This window comes from Falco punctatus, assembly GCF_963210335.1.
Source record: "Falco punctatus genome assembly, chromosome: 6".
Taxonomy (NCBI): domain Eukaryota; kingdom Metazoa; phylum Chordata; class Aves; order Falconiformes; family Falconidae; genus Falco; species Falco punctatus.
The window spans coordinates 17,197,241-17,222,024 of record NC_137585.1 but is presented as its reverse complement, the minus strand read 5'-3'; the positions used below and the strand labels follow the sequence as shown (position 1 = coordinate 17,222,024).

The following is a 24,784-nucleotide window of genomic DNA, read 5'->3' as shown; positions in this document are numbered from 1 at the left end:
TTTTCATTGCACCTGTATCATATTATAAAAAGGCATTCCATCTGGGTAATGGCAACAAAAGAAAATGAAGTGGGATACACTTAAAGTGATGAATCTTCCTGCTACACCAGAGGCATGCCATCCCTGTTTCCCAAGAAATTTATTTATTTATTTATTTTATTAGGGCTGCAAGATGAACTGAGGAATGGGATCCTTTGGTCTAGGTATGATGCACACACCAGTGGACAACTCCTGTCCCAAAGAGATTATGACTGACACAAGACACAGGAACAACAGACACAGAATATATGTATGCTGGGGAAAGGTGGGAGAAAGGAGTGGGCTGTATGATCACTGTCTGAAAAGAAAAGGGTGAATTTTTAACTCTAAAGCAGATAAAATAAGTCCTAATAGAAACAGGTTCGAATGAAAACAGCAGCTCTTAAGGGGCAGCAGCACAACGGTATGCTAAAAATACATGATTTGGCTTGATTGTCAGGAAGAAATTGAAGACAGCTGCACGGGTAACGGTATTTTCTATTTTTGCAAAGTCTTCCCCTTCACAGAAGCACATACTTACCAGGAAACTATAGAAGAATTCATGCACGCAGAGGCCCAGCATGCAGACCAGGACATATGCTACGTGATAGAGAAAAGCCATGTCCATGATGACTGCTCTGTAGCCACGGGTAAAAGTTCCACGGTTCCCAACAAAGCTCACCAGAAACACTATTTTGTTACAAAGCTGTGGGGGGTAACAAAGCTTAGGTTTATTCCATCAGAAAAATCATTTATTTCTTCTTTGCATTACTGCAGCATGCAAAAAGTCTAGATAGGTTGCTTTGACTAAACACACAGTTTTAGACAGCTGGAGTGAGAGGAGAGAAATCCAGCTCCCAAGGTAAACTGGGAACGAGCCTATGACAGTAAGTGGAAGTACATCACCCTCTCTAACACTGCATTGTGCCTTGTTACATTGTGATTTATTTCTATAACATCAGTGAGCAAGTAGGGCGGGATTAATGTCATGAGGCATTAAAAGAATAACTGGGGAGTGAACTCTTAATGATTCTGAGTTTAGACCCAAGATTACGTAAGAGCAGCTAGGCATGCTATTACCAAGAGAACACTAGTAACACAACAGAAAGTGTGTGGGGTGTGTGTGAGACCTACTGTTTTCTTCAGATCATGTTTTAAATATAAAGTCCCTAAAAAAGTAATACTGGGGGCATTTGTGAAGTATAGCATTCAAGCAACAGCATCAGATTCTCCACTCCTGAGCTTTGCCTGCACGTGAACAGCGGTGTAGAAGTAAATACAAAAGGGGCTAACCTCATCTGTTCGGTAGTCCAGGACAAGCAATGAGGACCGAACATGTTTTTTTTCTTTCACAAATTTGACACGGGCACGTGCTGCTTACTTGCCTTTACCTTTGCTGTACCTCTGGGTAGTTTTAAGAATCTGAAATTCTCACAGAAATGGTGGCAGATAGCCCAATACTCTGTGCTAAGGTGAATTAGAGCTGTAGCAGTCAGGCAGAAATCTAAATAGATGACTTGTGAGCATGGCTGTATATCTTACCAAGCTCAGTAAGCATGCAAACAGATTCATGTCTAAGTTAAAAGATCTGGCAAAGGGCTGACAGAATTTTTAATTTTGTAAATGTTTTTCTTCTCAAAAACATATTTAGGCTCACAAAAACATCTCAAAAATTTATGCCAATATTGCTGAGCGTATTTGTAGAGAAAATTATTCTTTTAGCATTAGAAACTGTAAATTTGATTGACCTTATTCAGCAATATTTCTTTAAATTTCATATTGTTTTTATTTTTAAAATATTTGCATATGCACAAACCCAAACCAGCTTTTTTCTTAGCTTCCCAATTTGCTGATACTGCCATTTCAGGATGACTGGAAATGATTTATTTTTTTGGCTTAACCAGTGAACCAGAAAAAGAAGTTCTTTGCACAGCTCTAATCAAGGGCTTTTTTTAATAGGAGACCCTTAGTATCTCTGCTTCTGCTGAAAGGGAAATTCTGCTTGCTTTTGAAGTACTTACATTAGCAGCACCAAGAAGTATCAAGGTAGGACCAAGCCCTATAGTATATATAGACCTGAGAATAACAGACACCAAAAAGGGTCGAATACCAACAGGCTTGGAGATGAAAAACAGCATTGCTGTACAGAATGCCACTGCTATCCAAAGGAGGACTGAAAACAACGGCGAGAGCGTGCCTGTATGGAGGAGAAAGGGAGATGTGAGAACAGCATCTTTGGAGACTCCATTTTTCACCAAGAAATAGATCCAAAAGATCAATTCCTTTGCCCATACAGCTAATAAAAAGCATGATTTATGCATCACAATTGCTGACCACAACTTGCCTTAGTTGCAGCAAGAGCTATTATCATAGTATTGTTGATTTTTGCACAGGTATATTAATAAGAGCAGCTAATGAAATTTCCATTACAATCGAAGGAGTGCTCAGAGATGAAACAGTTTACCCTTCTCCTGGAGCAAGCTACTAATCAGCTCCCTTCTGCAGGGATCATTAGGGCTCCTCCGGTCTAATTCCATGATTGCTCAGCTACAGAAATAGCCGGTCCTCGGGGCGGCACAGCAAGTGGCACTGCACTGCAGCGTCACGTTTCAATCCCCAACAGCACCAAAGCGCCCCGGTTTTAGAAAAGCAGCTTTCCCCTGAATGCTGCGGGCGTTCAGCGGGAGCCTCCGCCTCTGCATGGGAGCAAGGCACTTGCCGCATCAGCAGGCAGCCACGGGGACCTGGGCAGACACAGGCAGCATCTGCATTGCCGAGAGCAGCTGAATGGCTGTGCCTTGCTCCTAGGGAGGCAGTAGGTCCTGGGTCTTCTGAGGTCCTGCAGGCGTGTGAGCCGCTGCCTTCAGAGTCAGTCTCTTTGCTGCTCTGCAAGATGCTGGCTCCAGGCTCTCCCTGAGTTTTGAGCGATGCCTCTATTTTCCTTCTCTCCTCTGCTTAAAGCCCTGGAAACACACCACGTTGCTGGGATATAAAAAGCACATTCAGATCTCGGGGCGCTGTCACACTTGTACACTGACTTCTATTGTTATCAGATGAACTAAGAGGTCAGTGATGGGGGAGAAGGGAACAGAAAATTTAGCTGGACTCACAATAGGAATCATGCAATCTCTTTGGCAACAGATACACAGCTGAGCAGCATCAGTGGGATTAGAAAACAATGAGGTGAGGCCCTAGCCTCAATATTCAGATGGCATCCAAACTTTTCCAAAGTTCAAGAGTGTTTATACCCTTGGCAGGAGGTTCAAGGGTGGCTCTGGCAGATAGTTTCTTTGCCAACAAGATTTGGAACTTTTAATGGATCCTAACAAATAACTTCCAAGTGCATCTGAAAGGTAAGGCCAAAGCACTCAGTGGTTCTTTAACAAATCATTTTTCCTTCTTCCCTGCCAAACGTCAAACAACTTCACTTCGCAGGTCCCACACCAGTAACGTGCAGGCACACACGCTGGAGGCAAGGAGTCCTCATCCGGAGCGCAATTGTGCTTACGTCATATCATGTAAGAAGTGCAGGTATCTACTAAAAAGCCAGCATTTTGGGGATGATTAGATCAGCCCAGGCACCTCCGACATGAGTATAGGTGGAATTAGGCAAGGTGAAGGGAAAAAGTGGGAGACAAACTCCAGACACTAAAACCTGTTAGATCAGGTTTTAGTGGAGGGGGAGGCTGGGAGTGAGAAGGCTGCCTCATGACCTGCTCATTCCATTTGGCCACACCACTGTTTATTGCTCAGGAACTGCTTTTGCTTTTACAAGCACTAGAAGCTGGAATCCTGAAATACGCCATCACTGAAATCACTGGATTACTGGGGCCACTTAAACTAATACGATATAAAGCTGCAGTTCAAAATACGTATTAATACCTACTGATTGCAGACCAGAGGATTTCCATGAGTATAGATCAGCTAAAATCTAGTAGCTTAAAAGGTTTATTATTAACTCCTCATTTCTCCGCTCATCCTGCATGGGGCTGTAATGTGTGTGCACTCTGAGCGACTCTTCAGTTTACAAACAGGAAAGCACTAAGTACAAACGCTTCCCTTTCACACAGCACAGCCCTGCAAACTTTGCTACACAAGGCTGCGGAGATGCCTGTGCTGTGACCTGCAGAGACCACCCTGCGGGGTGAAAGGGCAACGTGGTCTCCATGCCAATATATTTTAATCTGCTGCCTTTCTGTTTAGCCAGCCAACAGGAATGTTTGCTGGTGCCAATTCTGGTGTTTGTGAAAAGCACATGTATCTACTAGAAGCTGGACTGCTTCCACCAGCCCAGTTCACATACCATCAGACAGAGGTGACTTTCAGTCACATTACTGACTGGACTGGACATGAATCAAAGACCCAGAGGTGAATGCCTCTACTCCCATTACCAGTATTCTGAACTACTTAGTCTCCTTTTATCCCAATTAAGCTTGTTTTGGATCCAAAGAGGCCTCCTGCTAGTCTGCTGCATTTATTTAATGAAATTTATTATTTGCTATATTTCCTGTGACATGTGATAAAGCAGAGACAGAATCATAGGTTGTAAGCATATTTTTATATAATGCGTTTATCCTCTGCAGTAGTTACGTCCTTTTATCCCAATAAACAAAACAGTCAAAAGCCAACAAGCTAGTTTTCAAATCATTCTATTCTGTATGTTTTCAAGACCTGCAAGTCATTCAATTTGGTCAGTTCTAAGGAATCTCCGTCCTTTTTCAGCTCAGAAGCTGTAACTAAATGTGTGCAGTAGTACACTGCAATATGGCAATATAAAAAATAAATAAATAAGGAGAATTAGTTCAGATCATCTAGATAATCTTCAGCTTAGCAGCTATGTTCTGTCCATTTTGCTTCATATTGAATGGGCCATGTCAGACACAGAAGATCAACTACCATGTTTCAGAGAACATCTGTACCTACTCAGAAGATACTAAATAGCTTCTGCACACAGACGCATACCTGAAGATGCAGTTCTATATAACCTTTACCTTACAATTGAAAGCTTCTAAAAGTAAAAGGAAAAATAAAACCAAACTCTACTTGCCTTCATCTCCATCATCTCCAAAGGGGTAGAACAGAGCAACTGCTAAATTGATGAATACAGCAAGGTTGAAGGAAATGCTCCCCCAGAGAGAGATGTGTCTGGAGAACCAAAACAGGGGTGGATTATCTAGAAAAGGGAGAACAACAGCAATCAATGAAATGAAAGCAGGCAGGAACTCTATCAGTAACGGCCTCAAGGGAATTAAAAAACACAGATTAATGAAGAAAATACGCAGATCTTTAAAATTAACCAAAATAAACAAATATTAAATACAAGTTTAACATAAAACATAGTTTCAAGCAGAGCTTTTAATCCAAAGATCCCAATACAGTTTATTTCATATGAGAGTTTTGCCTCTGCTAAGATTTTAGGAATGGATCTTTTGTGAAGGAGGCTGTTCACCTGCCTCTGAAACTGTAGCCTCTGTGCATGGAGAAATAAAATCAAGCAAACAAATACACTTTAGCACTCTGCATGCCAGTCAACCAGGAGACTCAGAATAGGTCATCCAGATGACCCGTTTGGAGCAAGTACACTGATGACATTATTCAAAGAATGATGGAATAGGCAAGGTTTCAGAACTGCACTATTTTCCCTACCTCTGTCAAACTAACGCATCTTGATCTTCTCTGGGGAGCATGTAAAATGTGGTCTGAGTGGAATTTGGTTGTATGAAAGCTGTCTAGGTCCTTCATAATCATCAGATGTCCAAGGTTACCTGCTGACAAACAGCTCGCTACTTGTGCTTAGAAGGACTCAAATGGAGCCATGATCTCCATATGTGAAGTGCTGAATAAACACACAGAAACAGTCTATACCCCAAAGAACCTATAACCTAGTTAGAAAAGACTAAAATGGGAAATAGGGCAAAACAGGGTTAAGATTTTGTGTCCAGTGTCACATAAACAATTCAGCAAAAGCTACAAACAAGATCAGAGGGTACTAAGACCCAGGTAAGCACTTCATATATATGACTGCTATACAACATGTTTAAATGAACATTTTAAACGAGATTCTATGTGCAATAGTGTGAAAAAAATCTCTAGCCAGAGAGGTTTATCTATTCAAACATGATATATTCCTATTAATTAGCTTTTTAAGTACTGAGAACCTTCTGCAAGTATGCAGAGCATATTCCTGACTTGCCTGCACGCAGATAACTCTTTACAAGGAGCAGACTCCTTCAACTGCATATGACTGTCTCAAGCTTTAGTCTAAATAGACTTTAATTGGGATTAGGTAAACATTCAGATTTTACTGTGATAACCTTATGCTGTTGACTGCTGAGATTGAAGCATTTGGAGCCACTGCAAATGGCATCTGTCAATTTAAGCAACAGACTGCACGCTAACAGACACCTGGCTAAAGAATGAACTGAGCCTCAACCTGTATTATCTTTACAAATAAAAAAAACCCAAAACACATGGCGACTTGTGAGCCATTCCACTGATGAAAGGTACTGAGGAATTTCTGTTCTGAATAAAAATAAACCAATTTTCTTTGCTTATAGCATTAGGCAGGTCTGGTCTATGTAAGTGTAAGGTTGGGCTCTTTTATTTGTGTTTCTTAAGCAAAACCCACAGATATGATTTTGTTACTGCAGTAATTTTTCTACAATACAATGACTTTTATTCCCAAACAGACTGTGCACACAGGGAATTATTCTGGAATCATTTATTTTTCAACTTCTATTGTGGTCAGTTTGTAAGTACAGACAAGTTCCTACAGTGCCACCAAGGGAAGTGGACCTGGGCCTATAGGGTTCACGCTGAAGACTACTGCCTCGGAAAATTATAGCCTGGGAATTGACATTTATAAAAACTGCAGCCAACATTCATGCTTCCACCATGTTAAGGATGCTACATTAAACCATACTGCTTTGACTATCTGAACTCCCTGCTGCTCTGACCATAGATCCTACTCTGCCCACCCTTCCTAATCAATTGCATCATGTTGCTGTGAGCAGCTGATGTGTGCCACCCCAATGGCATCTGTGTTTTAGCAGTGAATGAATTGATCACTCTCGTGTATTTTTATCTAGATACATATATAAAATGTAACTTCCTTCCCTATCCCGCAGGGATACTGTAGATGCTTTATTAGTTTGCAGCCTTGATTCTCTGCTCCAAAAGCAAAGGGCAGAGGTGACAGTGGCTGAGCTGGCAGGAGCTTCCCACCCCCGGGACATCGGCAGCAACCCCATTTCTGGCAAGGGCCAGCAGCTATAATGCTCACCAGTGAACCAAACAAGAAACTCAGGGTACCTGGCTTGACTTCACTGCACCTCCTCTTCGGGTCCCTGCTTTGATCTCTCCCCCATGATCTTGACTGTGCCTGTCAGATCTGCAAGCAGCTTAAGGTGGGGCATGGGCCTCTCCCACTACCACGGGACATACACCAGTATGGGCTAACAGACTGGGACGCACTGCAGCCTAGTCAAGCAAGACTGATGCGAACTGGCAGAGGGGAACTGACTCCATGGGAGTCAGGCAGATTTAAAGCAGCTGAGGTTCTGGTGAGAGATGTTTTTAAGTGACTGACATTTACAAGTTTCTTAATGGTCTTTTAGGAATCTCCAAACCTCAAATATGCAGCTACACATGTTTTTGTTAAATATTAGGGGCTTTGGCTTAATTAGGTGCAACTCAATAGAGTTTAGTAGAACAACACCCAGTTCAGCCATCCCTCAATTTAACTTATGGAGTCCAAAACATCATCTTGAACACATTACTTCTATTACTGACTGCTCCACATTATACCTCTTCCATGGTGGCGTGCAAGTGTCTCAGCTGACCTATACTCTGCTGACCTGTACTCAACCCCTGAACAGTTTTGCCTGTTGCAATATCGAAGTGAACAGAGAAAAGTGAATGATTAAAACGAAAGTATTTGAAGGCTTAAAAGCAGGGTTTTAGCATAATTAAGCTATTTTTTGAAATTGCAATACTTACTCCTAATTTTCTTTTGCCATTTCATCTCGTTGTACAGATCATCTGTCTGTTGGAAAAAGTCATTGACTTTGCTCCCTTGCTCATCTCTCTCTGTTGTATTGAATACCCGACTTTTGGATTCCCGAGTGAGGAATTCACAAATATTGGGGACAGGGAAGACGATCTGTTCCATTGTTCTATCATGGCGAACAATCTATAAATAAAATGCATATTTTTTTTCAGAATCAGTGACTCTCCAACCGTTTTGTCATATCTTTTCTTGTTCGTAGCTCCTCTTTTATTTATAAATTTATGTGTAAATTATTTGAACATTACAATGAAGCTGAACCTATCAGTGGTAAACCAAAGTAAAACTGCTTTTCTATCTACAAAAGCTTGCCTGAAAATATGGTCACAAATGTATGTCTCAAGCAAAACCTAGATCCAGACCTCTCACAAATATAAAAAGTGTTCTAATTCAGAATGGTTCAATTCTGCAATAAATTGAAATGAGTCTCTCACAGTCAACAGTGCAGAAGTTCTGGGGCTTTCTGCTCAAATTATGAAATTCTTTTCTCACCTTGAGTCTGTTACTATGATGAGGTAAGTTGTGAAGGTGAACATGCAAAAATAACACCTTGTTACTCAGTCAACACCTATATCTTGCCAGTCTTTATCTTCTTACAAGGTTTTGCATTGTTTGTATTTCAGGGCCTATCAAGTTATCGGTAAGTGAGCTAGATTTTATTCCATCTCACCACACTGTCATCAAAATTGCTTCTCCATTCTGATCATGTACTGTACACATTACTAAAAACACAGAAATGGATAGAAAACTCATCTTGACTCCTAGATCCATGTCTCTGTACAGCCACTGGTGAGAAAACCCCCACTATTTGACTTTCAAATCAAACAAACGAGATAACCTGATATAAAGGAGCTATATCTGAAATGCCAAACAGCTCTAGGTCTGCTTTCAGAGAAAGACCAGCAAACATTCATTTGATACAGCAGCAATGCTGGGTTGTGTTTCACTTTTCCAGTCATAGTCCTGTATTAAAGAACTCTCCCTTCTCTCTCTTAATTCACATTTATTAGGGTGAACATACTGAAAAACCACCTATCTTAAGTAATTTTGAAAAGTAACATGGTCAAGCACGTTGGCAATGGAGATGAAGGATAATTATGCTCATGTCTGCCCATGCATTACGTGAAATGTGAACCGGCAATTTTGAAGTGTCCTAAGTAAATAGTTGTGTCTCAGGCCAGCAGCTGCGCAACAGGACTCTGTGACTGCAGCCAACCTGGTAGGGTGAGTGAAGTTGGCTGACAGCGCATCTTCAGTTCTGTCAGGGACTTAATCGAAGAGGTAAGCTGCATGTGCTGCTCTGCAGAATGGCATTAAAAAGCCTCCCTGAGAACAGAGGCCTCCATATCTGCTCAAGGAACATAAAATCAGACCACGGTGCTTGTTTAATGCCTAAATTTACAACCTACCCAGATAATTTGGCTGATAATTGCTAAGCAATACCTCGGAAGCACCCAAAGTATTAAAATATGTTAAAGAGGAGCACTGAGCTCCTCTTTACTAAATACATGTAGTAAACTCAAAACTACAACCATGGAGCTTTCACCTACCCTGTGGTGGAATAACGTGACCACTATCAAGCAAAAAGGATGGTGGGAAACCTAGAAGGGCCCAGCCATGGCCTGTCTTGATGCAGCCAGGACAATACAGACCTGAGGTGCATGCGTCAAGCCTGCTCCCTACAAATGAAATGCTGATGTGCAACGAGGTCCAATGTTGATGGAGCTGGGGAGCCCACTGAAGATAAAATTATTGGCTCAGATTCAGGCTGGGCCTGTGTACAGCCATACCATGCAGTTTTCATACTCATCCAATTTTGGACCTGATAGAGCATTTCCAAGAGAGACCCAGACGCCTCTTCTTCCTGCAGCCTCTTGCAGCAGCTGCCTTCACACCACACAATTTCTCCTCCTTACAAAGTCATTAACCACTCTGGATACTACAGTCCCTAACTCCTATCTTGATGCCTATAATAGCACAAAATCTATAAGAGCACAGGAACTGATGTACGAGTTAAGAACCTAAACATCTCTGTAGATCCTGGTCTAAATCCAACCCATGGCAGGGGTAAAGTTTAAAATAGAGAACAGAACTGATGAACCAGGCCAGGCCTTGGTCTTTTAAACAAAAGGCATACTGAATGTCTACACCACTTCAAAACCTCTTTGTACTCCAGCCAGACTTTTAATTCGATCAGTTAGCATCACTGGCTTTGAAACTCATGATTATTTATTTGAGTGATGTACCATACAAGATTATTCTTGACTTCATGACACAGCTACTACCCACAGTCATTATTTTCCTAACAAAACTTGTTCGGTAACACACAGGAAAGCTACTGTAAAATGATTACTCGGAGCCACTTTTAATATAGGTGCATTTCTTTTTCTCCCATAGCCAAAAGCATATTATTCAACCTTCTCATTCTCATAAATAATCTACACTATTTGAATAAGCTTTGCTGTTCAGAAGCTTAAAAAGAGGTGATATACCATGCAAAAGATGCAAACTTGTCTCTTATTCAATCTTTTAGTGAGCAATTCTTTACCTCTATCTGTGCCGTATGATTGGCATAATACCTCAAGGCTTCATCTCCTTCATCTGGATCTGACCCTGGCTTCAGCATCTGTTGCAATGTTTTATTGTGACGAGCCAACTAGAAAAAGAAAAAAAATATCTGATTTATGTCCTGCTGCTGTGTTTTCAGCTTTATCATCTCCACTTAACTAACAAAAATCCTCTTTTCCCCCCATCCCCATATACTTACATGCTCAACCCAGTGGGGCTCTTTCCACAGATAACAACAAAAATGTAATTACTTGAGAACAACAGAAATAATTTAGTCTTAAAAAGTCAGCAGCAAGTCTTTGGCTGAGATTTATGAAAGGCAGCTTAGCCTGCAGCCTGGACGGGTTTTGGAGGGCTTTTGACAAATGCCAGAAAATTAGACTGAATGCTTATTTTCACTTAAGTTTAGACATAAAATTTGCATACCTCTAACTATGTAATTACATTTACAATTGAATTTTTTCTGTGAGCTAAACTGTTCTTCACCATGTTGTAGGTTGGTATTTCAGGGCTGCCAAGATAACGTCCATAACTATTTCAGAGGCAGGTGGACTGCAGTGGTGGGCAAACACATTCCTAACTGTACAGTTTATATACATGGCACATATGTATACACACACACACACACGGACATGTATCTCCCACAAACTTTTACAAATTATATACATGATTCATAAAATACATCTGGTTTTGTGGAACAGCAAATATTTTAAGTGCTCCATAGCTGCACAAAGTTTAATACTGAGAATGTCAGCAAATGCATTCATGATTTAGGTCCCTTAGGTCAGTGGGAAACAAAGACCTAATTACAAGGCATGAGAAAACATTAGTAAAAATGAAATTTTCCCTATATCATAGTGAGTGGTTTTAACCCAGAAACTCTGAGGTGTTTCCCTCTTTTAAGGTGGGGGAAACTGAGACAGGAAAGGCAAGGCTATCTTGCAGATGTGATCCAGGTCTTAATCGCTACACAACACTACCACAATGGACTAGACACAGACATTAGAAATGAGGAAGGCACAGCACGCAAAACAGCCACAAGAATTAGGCTCTGAAGTGATGATCACCACAGGTGGATTAGGATTGTACTACACAAAATAGTATAGTATGGTGAGGAATTATAAAATAATCACAAATCTACAAAGAAAGTGTCAGGGATCAAGTCTAAAAGTAATAATGGATCTAAACGGACATTGTAATAATCTAACCAGAAAGTGATCTCACTTGTTTATAAGCTATTTACATGTCTCACCATCCCCTTTGTATTGAAGAAGGGGGGGGGGGGAATACAGAGTTTATTTATTAACATTCACTTTTTATTTTTTATTTATTTTTTTATTTATTGATCACAATTGATCAAATTACATTTTTTTCTGGATCTTGATAGAAACTTAAATAATTAAAAATGAATGATGAATGGAATGTCCAAAAAAGCAAGAGAGTACCAGAAAGGAACATTCAAGAAGAATAAATGTACTTCCTACAACTTCCTCATGGACAGAAGTCTGCTTGGCTGTGACAGTAGAGCTCTGAGTCTATGTGGCAGAACATCAGCCTTTTATGAAAGGTTCATGAGTAGGTAATCAGGGAGACATGGAAAAAATCACATGGGGGTCAACTGCAGAGCAATATTCTTTCCATCAATAATAGATTTCTGCCTTGAATAGTTACTTTTTTACTCTGTCAAGCAAATTTACAGATAGTCTCATTACATGTATTAATATCTTCTGCAACTTCCACTTATTTTCCAGAATAAAAAGGTTCTTTAAGACCATCTGCCTAGTTCTCCTTCACACAAGCCATATAACCTGATCCAGTCAGTAGTCTCTGCAGTAGGCCGACAACATCCGCCTAGCAGGACAACTTGAATTCATTTTCTAGAGGTCTTTTGCATCCCCCTCAATAAATGCTCTAGCATCACGGAGAAACAAGTCAAGCTTGTGGAAACAAGGTAGTCACTGTTTAAAAATTCCCTTTAAACAGTGTTACTATTTTTGCCTTTCAGCTGTATTGAATGTCCCTCTGCTTCTGTACTCCTGAAAGGGCAAGCAAGAACACCCAATTCACCTCCACTATATCATTCATCATTCTGTACACTACTGTCACATCCTCTCTTATTTGTCTCTCCTTTAAATTAAAACAATCCCTATCTTTCCCATTCCTCCTCAAAGAGAAGACTCTCTGTGACTCAATTATTTTCCTTGTCTATCTCCAAATGCCCTTTACTTTGGCTATATCTCTTCTTTAAGATATGAAGAAAAGAACTGACTAGACAGAACACAATCACACCCTGCTTGGAGTGATTAATTAGCATAACCAGAAGCAAATATATTCCCCTTTTTTATCTTCTGTAATACAGAAGAACTTTGCCTGTATCTTGACCCTTTATACTCCAATGTCAAGCATTAAGATTTTGAGTTTTCTAATAAATGACAAGTCAAGGATGTATGGATGGATAGTTCTTCTCATATTAAAATTACGCCAGTCTGGGGAAACAGACATGTATAGATTCAGAAATTTCCTTTAGTACCACAAAAAACTTTCTATAAACATACTTGAATTTGTATACAGAATTGGAAATGCCATTTGTAAACCATAAAAAATCTCAAGGCATTGATTGCTTCCTGATATGCTTTTAACTGTTCATAAATTTTACTGTAAAAGTATCTCTTGGTAAATTTCAGTAACAGAAGTTCCCTTACCACATGGACTAGAAGGCAAAACCATCTCAGCCCTCTCGTGTTGCAACGGGACTGACTAGCGCAGTGTGTTAACGGACTGGTGATTTGAGACAGCGCTGATGCAGTGCATATTTCACTATCAGGTTTCACGTGAACAGCAGCAATGTGCTTTTAAAACCAGCGTGCATTCAGTGATCTTCATTACATTTTATTACACCGTCCTTTCAGGCCATCACTGTCTTGTGCTGGTGTGTGCACACAGCCCAGCAACACACAGCTGGGGCTTCCCGACACCACACTAGAGAAAATGATCTGAAGAACAGGCCAGGATCTCCTGTGCTAGCACTTCAGCTGCCAGCAAAAACACATCAGAAATGACCAGGGATTGCTGAGCAAGCTGGAGGAACTATGGCAGATTTCAGAAGGGAAACCTACCTACAGGTACCAGCAATAGTGCCAGGCAATAAGCGCTCACAACTTCATTTCTTTCTGCTCCCCCATCTCTCTATACCCGCTTACCTTCAGACAGTAACCTCGGGGCAAAAGGTCTATCTATTTTCTGCTTGTATTGCAGTTTCTATGTGGGATAGATTCCTCTACAATGACACAATAATAAGTACTGCTAATATTTCTGTATTGTCACAGCTACATCGATGAAAGAGCGGTGCGGACAGCAATCTGTGAAAGCTCACATCTGAAGCAGAGGCCCACAGTAAGACACAGAAAAGCTTTACAAATGCTATGTTATTTGGCAACTGCGATGTTTTCTGAAGCTCTGCTTTCATGATCCTTCCCTCGTTCTGTAATGAGCACAAAGGCCCACATGGGCAAAGGGGACTGTGTCAACAGACTCCTTGACCAGCACAGAGCTTTTTGTGAGATCAAAGACACAGCAATGAAAATAACAATGTAGTGACAAACTGTGAACCTAAAATATGGAAAGCTTATCCGAGCTTATAATACAGCCTAGGTGACAGTCTGTGCCTGGCATGTAAAGGCCGTGCAAGCTCTGAATGACACTCTTTCGTATTTAACTCCAGTGATGTAGTTAAGTGTGTTTCTGAAGTCCTGCACAAATCTTTTTGGGGGAGCTGCAGGGCAAGACACTGGCTGGGCATGGACAATAGCAACTGTAATGAAAAGAACAACCCCATTTACATTTGCAAAGTAAAGCTCAAAAATACATAGCAAGTGTAATTGATACAAAAAATAACTATCACTAGAGCCTGAATTTGCAAAGAGCCCCCTGCCAAAAATCACCTCTGAGGAGAAAACTCTCAGTCATTCATTCACTTACCCATCAACCATGCCAGTGAAATATTTAAAATACCAACACTGTATTTTACTGTTCATCAAGATATATAGGGATGAGGAAGCAATAGCATACAATGGATCAGTGATTTCCAAAAAGGGGATGTGTAAGGCAAAAGCTATATGAATAAAGATCATTTGGCTTTCAGTTCGTTCCTGAGGAAGGACTGCTGTTCATCTTGAAAGATTTTAACTTTAAAAATTTGGAAAACACTGTAATAAAGCATCAGTACAAAATGTGAAAGATTGAGGACAGACCAAGAACGCTGAAAACATTAATAAAGAAAGAGTAGAGATAAATGACAGAATTACAAGTAATACTCAGTCTAAACTCCTCACACAACATGATTATAAAATCAGATCTGCTAGTCATCTGGGATGCCATAAATGATCAGCAGTGTGAAAAACCAGAGCAGATCCATCTTTTGCAATTAACAATATATTGCTTTCCTGCAGGCTTTTTGTTTTAAACCCAAGATTTCCTTGAACAAAAATGCAGTTATGTAAATGTTTTCAAACAAAAGGTGATTTGAAGCTGTGAATGTTCATGTCATCAGCTCACTGACTTGGGATACTAGATTGGTTTGCCAAAATACTTATGTACATATGTGTGCGCCTGTGGAAAAATTAATGGGAAAAGAGAAAGTAATTCTCCACTTCTCATTATCTCTGTGAAACACAGACCCCTTCCATATTTTTACAAGAACGTGTCAGTCCCTCACTGCAACTTGTAAAAGGCGTCTCCTCTGTTACTCAAGTTCTCATCAGAGTTATGAGGACTAACCCAGTACACAGCTGAGACGGTTGTCAAAACTCCTGATTTCACCAGGATCAAAAAAGGACAGGAGTCCAAGAAATATTAGCTAGAAACAGCAGGCAGAAGACCCCCAAATTCTGTGAGATCTATTTCGCTCTCTAGCATTTTCAACTACCAGACCTGGGAGGTAAAGGTGACTTTTTATGACTGGGATGGTATAAAGGGAACTAAATGGGTGAGGCTTAGTGTCCTGTAAGCAACTAGGTTTTTCACAGAAGAGTCGGTTCACTGGCAAAATGTCAAACGCGTTAAACTGATTTTCTAGAAAAGGCTGATGCTGTAAGCTGTAAGCTATAAGCTTTGGATAACTGGCTGAGAAGCACAAATAAAGACACAAATAGCTTCTGTGCCTTGCAACACTTTATATTTACAGCATTACAATATAAAGAAGTATTACAAACATGTAAAAAAACAGAAAAAAAATCAGTTAAAAAATCACTATCGCTGTCACCAATTCTCTTGAGTTTTTTTCTCACAGTTGTAAGGCAGCAGTAAGGCTGTTACCTGATGGGGGAGATGCACACCTGGTAGGGGAAGGACACTGGGTTAGCCAACCCTCTGGTGTGCCAGCCAGCCCCCTCCAGTGTGTCAGGGCAGAGGGAGGCCACTACGCAGCCCTGGAAGGTGATGAACTAAAGACCTTGGGGGAAGCGAGGCAAGAGCTGTTTGTACAGAGCTGATGCCCAGTGCATGGCATCCGATTGAGCTGCTGTAAATTATCTTCACCTCTACCCTGTCAGTAACCTGTGGTACTGCAGTGTGGGTTGCCAGCCTAAAGGCTGGTGGTCTTTCACCAGGGAGAAACAAGACAAAATCAAACTTGCAGCAACAGCAGAATAATTGCTTCTGTTCAGATTAGTTTCACCTTGCTGTGCAAACAGACCTGTGCAGCTGGGGCTCATTTACAGCTACAATCTCTTCCTCGTTTTTCCCCTTCAGTCTCTTGGCTCCTGGAGCCAGGCAGTGTGAGATCTGGCACCACCAAAGCCCCCTCACAAGGGGAAACCCCAGTCATCTCACCAAACGCTTCATTTTCTGCTTAGAGAGCAAGAAAGGATAAAAAAGCTGCCTGGGGACTGACAAGAAAAAAACCCAAGGGCCGAGAAACAAAGAGAAAGTCAAGGGAGCAGCAAACAGGATGGGTGACAGACAGAAGAGGACAGGAGACAGAAAATGAGACCCTCTTCCTCGGCATGCCAGGACTTTACCACATGCCAGCTCCCTGCCCAGGGGAAATGAGAACGCTCCTATTCCATCGGTAAGCAAGGAGAGAGAGAAAGCAAAACTGTAACAGCAGACATTTTTATTCCAACTGGCTATACTTGCAGTAATAACAACTTCTCAACTCCCCATGTTCCAATCAAAACTGAACGGTGCTTTCTGCAATACACAGGGCAACTTCCTTTCCAGAAGTCATTACAGTTTTATAGAGCGGCACCTTTGCACTCTACCACAAAGCAATCTGTTAACAAACATTAGGAACAGCAGGGATGGAGCAATGGGAGACTCTCAAATCAAGTATTCATTGATTTCATTTAGATGATTATACTGTACAGAGCAACCAAAAGGGTTTAGAGTTAATCTTCCCCTGATGGCTTGTGGTACATGAGCAGGGCCCTGGGTGGTCCAGACGCTTTGGATTCTGTTGCTGGGTCCTCCATGGCCTTGTGTAACCTCTGAGATAGCACCTCTCCTACCCAGCCTCCATACGGTATGCACTACAAGTTGTGCATAATAGTCATCTATGTACCTCACAGGGAAGGGACAAATAAAATACCACGACGTTATCACGTAAGAGAAACCACCGCAGTTAAGTGATCTCTATCACTATTATGTTTGCAGCCCCCATAGTAATTTTATTGCTATTTTTGCTGTGGTTTTGCTGTTCTTTCATCCTTGATGAAAGCCAGCAGAAGACAAAATGACTTGCTAATATTTCAATGAGCTTTACTTCCATTTGTTGTCTTTGTAATTTCTTTCACAGGCAAAGCTTGCTTGCAGAAAAATAAAGTGTGTGTGGGGAAAGTTCCGGTCAGATAAAATGTTTTGCAACAAAACAGAATTAATTTGAGGGGTGCATGTATGTGTGAAACATCTCTGCAGGCTATGTGTAAACTGTCACAGGAAGCTGTGCCTACAAAAGCCAAACCAGCTCAATGCATACATTGGTCACGGCTTTTTTCTGTGTACGCTGACCATACTAAAGATAGGACGTAGACAGCAGTGTGCAACCCGGAGTGTTCCAACAGGATAACATAACTGCACTTGTAGACTGCCTCCTATGATTACTGTAAGCAAAACTCTGGAGAGTACAGGATGAAAGGAAAAAAGGAGATGATAGAAATGTCAGACATGATTATGGGAAGATAACAAGGAAGTTCAATGGAAAAGGAAGAAAAAGAGAGCAGAGTTACTGCAACAAGTCTTCAGAGCATAACAAGGAAGAAGATCCCAGCCACACGCAACTTCTACACAAGGCAGACAAAACACTGTGCCCAAAATAAGACCTTACTGGCATGCTCACCAACACCGTACACACCCAGTCTGAGAAAGACTGAAATCAGCACCAGGGCAGCAAGCATAGGGATCTCAAATCCACACAGCAAGAGAACTGTTCACCTTTAAAAGCCACCAATGCTTTATATACATACAAAATACATACATGGCCCTGAGATAAGAGAGCTGTGAATGGTATACCCTTCTCAGGAACTCTTAAAATCCTTTTGCTATCAAGCATTTTACCTTCTAGGTTTCTCTTCTTATTCAGAACAGTGATTCTCTGCAAAACAGCTGTGTACTGCTGTCTAATAAGTGGCTATGAAAGAAAAGGAAGGCTAGCACAGACAAAAGAAGGAACTGCTTATGGATCTTATTTTAGGGGCAATATGGCGTGGGGAACCACAGTTTTAAGTATGGGCGTATTTCCTCCTGTAAGCTGTAAGACTAGAAGACGACTCACAGTCAGCCTCCCTTTTTCTGGCACGAAGAGTAAAGCAGAAAGTAACTCATGGGTTGATACTTCCAGAATGGGCTCATCCTTTTCTCCAGGGTTTACCCAAACTACATGAAAACCAGTTCAGTCTTTGACCTGAAATGTGAGACTTCCATTGCTACTCCCTCCTCATGTTTTCCTCCCCTTAAGTCTCGTCTCATACATTTGCACTATAGTGGCCATGGTGCCTTTTGCACACTGTGACCCCTTAAGCTGGTTGCAGTTCACCAACCGAATCTATGATATAACCACCAGCTCTGCTACGCAGGTATGGATTGGAACATGGCCACTGTACATCCACTGCGCTTGTAGAGGTTGGGATACGCCACCTACCAATCTTCAGTGAAGCACATTGAAGAGGCTTAAGTTCTCGGTTGCAACTGCACATCATGGCTCAGCCTCCATGTTTCAAGCCCTCGAGTACGGCCATTATATGGCCTTCTCAGCTGTTACAACAATAGCAAAGCAAAAAGTCTGTTCATAGCCAATCATATGTGTTGGCATATGTGTATGGCATCCCACCTCTTCAACAAATATTTTGACAACACACAGAAAACCGTAACTTGGTCATTCAGGGTCAAAACCATGAGATCAAAGTAGCAAGTAAACAGGTGAAGCTGCAATCTGTCAGATTCACAAAAGGTATGCATTTCCTAATCTCTGCAGGTATCTGATGTATGTACTTTGCAGCATACAAAACAGGGCAGTTATCAAGTGTGGAGATGGACAGGAACTGAGAGATGTCCCCCTTCAGATAATTACAGAAGTGAGATTTTCCAGCTTTTTCAATCATGCTGTTGAATTCTGCCTCACCCTCCAATTAGCAGAGCAAAGTATCTTTTAAACAAAATAATTTAGGGACATAAAAACAGAGAAAAGAGAAAGTAAAATGGTGACTTGCTCTTTCCAACTCTGTTATCGCTACTATTGTCAGAAGAGCACTTTCACCTGGCACCTGTGAAGTAACAGCTCCCAGTGGGAGAGCAAAAGGATAAAAATTTCATCTCTCTCCTCATCAGACATTCACAAATAATGCTGTTTTACCCAACCAGCTAGCAGCTAAATGGTGCTCTGCAGACACACTACAGAAAGAAAAGACTGGAAAGACCAAGTTCATTTAAGACTACCACAGATCATCATTCATAAAACAAATCCTGAAAATTCTTGCCCATACATAATGGCAGAGAAACGATTTCTTTAACCCCAGGTCGATTAGATGCTTATTCATGTGCAGGTATGAAGGTGTTTTACTCCCGTAAAACTACTGGTGGTCATAAGTAACTGATCACCTTACTTTTGGAGTAGAAAAGCATAATCAGCTGTTAAAACTAAATTTCACAGCTGGACACTCCCAATCAGTAACTCTTAAAGTTGCCTCAGAAAAAGTGCAAGACAGACTTCATTTTCAGTTATCTGCGCTGTGTTTAAATACGCGAAATAAAGAGCACGGCAACTGAGGTAGCTCTCTGTATGTGTAGATTACAAATTCAGATCATGTCTACTCTGGAAAACACTATGATGACTGAGATACCTAATTAAATTATGACATCAGAAGAGATGAGAGTTAAAACTGAGCAACTGTGAGGAACAGACATATTTTGACATTCTGTTTAATGCTCTTCATTTTTGTTAACCTGTAATTACTTCAATGACTACTGAACAATTGAGAGAGATAAAAAGGTATGTCTTTGTTAGAGAAGATGTCCCCCCTGATTTTAATTAAGGTGTAGGATTTCACAATGCAGGTATCTGAGGCCTATTAGAACTGCTCTGATAATATTAAGTAGGACCAGACTTCACTTTCGTAATATTTCCAAGGTTACCATCACTTCCCCTCAAAACAAACAAACAAACAAACAATCAAACAAAGTTCCTCCTAGCTTAGAGTAAAATGTTTGAGTTGTGCTTCAGATATAGGAAAAGAGCACTTTGGTTCATTTGAAGGTCACCTCTAATGGAAAAGCCCCAGCTCTGCCTCCAGAGCAAGCCTTCACCTACACTGGACTACTACAACCCAACACTTTGTGTAACTCAGCTTCCTTAGTAAGGCGAGTTTGCTGCAATCTGCATGAAGGAAGCAGCTGCATTTCTGAGCAGACAATGTGTATGCACGGCAGTTGAGGGCAACTGGAAGTGCATTCTGCTTTGAAGAGTGACTCTCTGAAGACGGCACTGTGTGGTTCCACGTTTACTGTCCCTCAATGGCTTCTGCATTGAGTTTACTCGGTTTACAAGTAAAATGACTTTTGATTCTACTTAACACTCCTCCATGCAATTTCCATCTAAAAGCTTCCAGTCAAGCCATCCTCTTTTTTGCCCATGTATCATCACTCTTACTGAAGACTGTGAGTGCCAAATGCAAGCGGGGAGCTCCAGGGCAAGAGTACAGTTTGAGGGTGACAGGTCAAGTTCTCTACTTGTATAAATCCGTATTGCTTGCCTACTTTCAGTGGAGGCATTCCCATGTAGACCAGCTGAGGATATGGCTAAATGAAGACCCATTCTTGAAGTGGGAAGCTAAATAACTGCCCTGCTGGTGATACAGAACCAAAGGAGAACTGAAGTCGTTCTCCCCAGCCCGTGTTGCTTCAGATAGCAATAAAAAGGTAGTGTTTATTACTAATACAGGACTGCACATAGAGCCTGAGAGCAGAGAATGTCTTCAACAGTATGTCATTGTCCCACAGCCAATTTTCAGAATAAAACCACAGACTAATGTGAAGATTTCACAATGCAGACATTTGACAAAGAAAGGATATTTCTTCTGGTGTAACGTTTGGGCCCCGACACCAATACAACCTATTTCCCAATGACAGAAAAATCTTGTAAACCACAAAACACAAGGACACAGGATTACAGAAGTTATAGAAGAAGAAACCCACAAAGCAGAAATATTAAGGCCACCTGTGCACTAGTGAAATGCACAGCCACCACAGCCAAACAGGATATATCCCTCATTAACATCACATATAATAAAACACACACATATGTATAACAGACACTTGATCTTACCCTAGAGAAGTAGAACCAGAAAAATGAAAATAAGCTAAAATCTTTGTGGCCAGCCTACAGTAAAAAGCTGTAGCCTGAGTCCTAGCAGCTCTTAGCAGCCTAAGTCAACACGACACCAGAGGGAAAACTGAGGTCCCCACATAGATCCCTATCAAAGTCATGACAGGATCCTGAGGTGAATGCTTCCAAGGAGAAAGGGAGAAAAAGAAAACATTGAAGGACAAGTTGCCAAGGTTTTAACCTGAGACCTAACAACGAAGCACAAGTTGCCAAGGTTTTAACCTGAGACCTAACAGCAGCCACAGACATTTGTTTAATCTTTCAGGTGCTCATTAGTGTCAAGCCCTTGTGGCAGCCTCCATACTGTCTCTCTATACTGTAGCTGGCTGAATGTAGAGTTATATACCATCCTAATGAGCTGCAAGGAGGGTGATGTGCGTCATTGGCTTCTGTTTCAATCTTGGCAATCTGAGTATAAAAGCCTCGCAACAGTTTCTGATTCTGCTGACATCTAATTAGCCAGTGTCATTTTGATGCCATAGCCTGTCTCATCGTGGTGATAACTACAAAACAACATGTGGAGCATAAAAGTTCTAGAAGTTGTATCCTTGGCTGCCAGACCTGAAACAAGTCCCCTGACAGTCAAGGCTCCTGGGACTGGTTCCCATTAGCCCTTTGTTTTGGCACAGATATCAGCAAGAGTTTCTCTGTTAAAAAGAGAGAAACAAACAAAAAAAACCACCCCAAAATCCCAACCACCCAAACCTGCAAACCTCAGGAAAGCCTTACAAAACCCAGTGTCCTTTAGCTCAAAAAATTCTACCCGTCCTGCAGAAAGGGAGCATCCTTGTTGCACAAACTCAGCTATTCATCCTGAAGGAGAGGTTTATCCTAAAGGATAGAAATATCATCATCTGGCCTCAAAAGGTGGTCCTGTTTATTTATGTATGTACAGAATTTTTCTTCATTTGCCATCGGATGCTTGGGAAGACAATCTCCAATAACACCTGTGAATTGTTGCTTCCTCACATTAGCTGCAAAATTTGAAAATGATCATTGTTACACAAAATGTGACTGATCTATATTTTCACTCAATACAACCAGTGATTCTGGTACAGTACATGACATTTACACCAACAAGCTCAGACCTTTTTGTATTTGGGTCTTTTTTCCAAAATCCTGTTCTCATACATCAAAGACACCACTTTTTTAGAGGATACCAGTCAGAGACGTATAAAACTTTAAATGAACCAAGCCCCATTTCATTCACGGAAGAGAATCGACTCAAATTCTTTGTCAGCAAAACCCAGGCACAACCTAATGTTTTGTAAAGAGAGTCACTTATGGGAGTAACGGGCCACATCTCTGTTTTTGAGCAAAGCATCTTCTTGAGGCAGAGGATGGGCAGAAAGAGGTCAGCAAGCTTACAAAGTCACTGAACCAGTGTGTTCCCTAGAATTCAGCTCTTCTGGAGGATCCTTGCTGGAGCTGAAAGCTGCTTCCCATCTGGATGAGGATAAGCCTACCTTTTAGAGCAAAATGCTCCAGGAACTCACAGCTCCCACAGGGACAAGGAGATCTTTTTTAGGCAAATGTTACAGGTCAGTAATGGCAACACCACCATCACGGGTGAACGTGTTCTTTCAAGACTTTTCCACTTGGCTTCTGTTCATCTGGTTTCCATGGTATAGCCATGATCTTATCACTTCAGCCAGTTAATGCCTACTGCACACAACTGGGGGCTGTAACTGGTTCCACCTGTTCTGTATCCCAAATAGCATTCCAGGTGTTTCTCTGCTGTGTCTTATAGAAAGTGCTTGTCAATGCACAGTATTAATTAATTTCTGCTGCCTTCATCAACATGTTTTTTAAATGGTTAAGTTTCATCCCAAATTTACCCCTGACCACAGTCACACTCACTTCACCCAGAAAACTGTTTTGTCTGCCTGGGACAACCCGGTCAGTTCAGAAAGCTTTGGGTTCTCACACTAAAGGACAAGTTACATGCAGTGGCCCTATCTCACATTTGGAGGCACACATTCACAGTGTTACTTCCTGTGTTCCCCACACATTAAACCATGGAAGATCGATACCCATCATTTTAAGCAAGGTCTTGCCACGGAATCCCTTGACCTGACTTGAATTATACACAAGTCAAGATAAAGGGATAGGTACAAGAATTCACATTTGCTTTACAGTATATGTTTTAATAAATGTATTTTATTTTATTTTATGTACACAAACACAATGGAAAAGGAGGACCAAGGTCTAAGTTCATCTGTCCAAATGTTAAAATACAGCTAAGTGAAGTAAAGTCAGCAGCTGCTCCAAGCTACAAGACCAAAAATAACTACCCAGAAAAAACTTGTTTTACAGTACCTCCCTCACACACTTGCACACACTTGTACCCATTATCTTATGAAAACTCTTCTTGCCTTAACAATTCATAGTATTAGCAGCACAGGGAAGTTTATCTGAAAAATATATGTTAGCATGATCTCTTTAAAAGACTCGGGGAGTACTAATGTGTTCAGTGACTATGCACTTCTCGATAAACGCCAATTTTCCTCATTAGTAAAGTATCTGGGATCAACTGAGCATGGGAGGAAACCCAATGTAGCAGTTAAAGCAAAGCACTGGGGACCAAGCAAGCTGTATTTGCTTCCCATGACAGCTAATGACTTGCTGTCTCTACCTGCTTCTGGCTTGGTGTCTTTACTTGTAACAGCAGGTAATACAACCTGCTTTAAGCAAGGGGGAAGCAAAATTACAAAAGCCTTTAACTGTTCCAGAATCATGTAAAAAGGAAGACTAATCCTTAAAAATGTCTGAAACCACTATTATTATTGTCATTTATTTGTTCTGCTCTAGCGTACGAGTCCTAGAATGATGCAGTTCTAGGCATAGCATTAATGTGGAAAATAAAGGTGCTCCCAGCCCCTGCTGCACTCAAACTGGATGAAAGATGACATGCTAAACAGAAACCCACAAAAACAAAAGGCTTTGTGCTTCTTAGAATTTTACATATTTGAATAGCTAGATTTTTAAAAACTGACTTTAATTTCTCCTTAATGAATTTATCACATCTGTCTCATTATCAAACCACTCCTATTTCAAATGTCAAAAATAGTAACTTTTAAAAAATAGCCTGTACCCCTTGTGTACCTCTACTCCCAAACTATAAATCCATACCATCAATTATTACCACTTCAATCACCTAGTTAGCAAATACTCTTCATGTGTATACACTGATAAGCAATACACTGCATGAAGTAAATATGGCAATAAGACATTAGCTTAAGAAAGTTTCCCAAGTTTGA

The 24,784-nt window shown here is 41.0% G+C and overlaps 1 protein-coding gene across 3 annotated transcripts in view; it reads right to left on the bottom strand.

Moving 5' to 3' along the window:
• ITPR2 (inositol 1,4,5-trisphosphate receptor type 2) overlaps positions 1-24,784 on the bottom strand; it is a 269,466-nt gene that overhangs the window by 38,447 nt on the left and 206,235 nt on the right. For all 3 annotated transcript variants that reach the window (XM_080392861.1, XM_080392862.1, XM_080392863.1), the window contains 5 exons: positions 10,632-10,739; positions 8,017-8,209; positions 5,066-5,191; positions 2,040-2,215; positions 560-724 (listed from right to left, as the gene is read on the bottom strand). In XM_080392861.1, the coding sequence (XP_080248987.1) occupies positions 560-724; positions 2,040-2,215; positions 5,066-5,191; positions 8,017-8,209; positions 10,632-10,739 (768 nt within the window). The remainder of the gene's footprint in view (positions 1-559; positions 725-2,039; positions 2,216-5,065; positions 5,192-8,016; positions 8,210-10,631; positions 10,740-24,784) is intronic.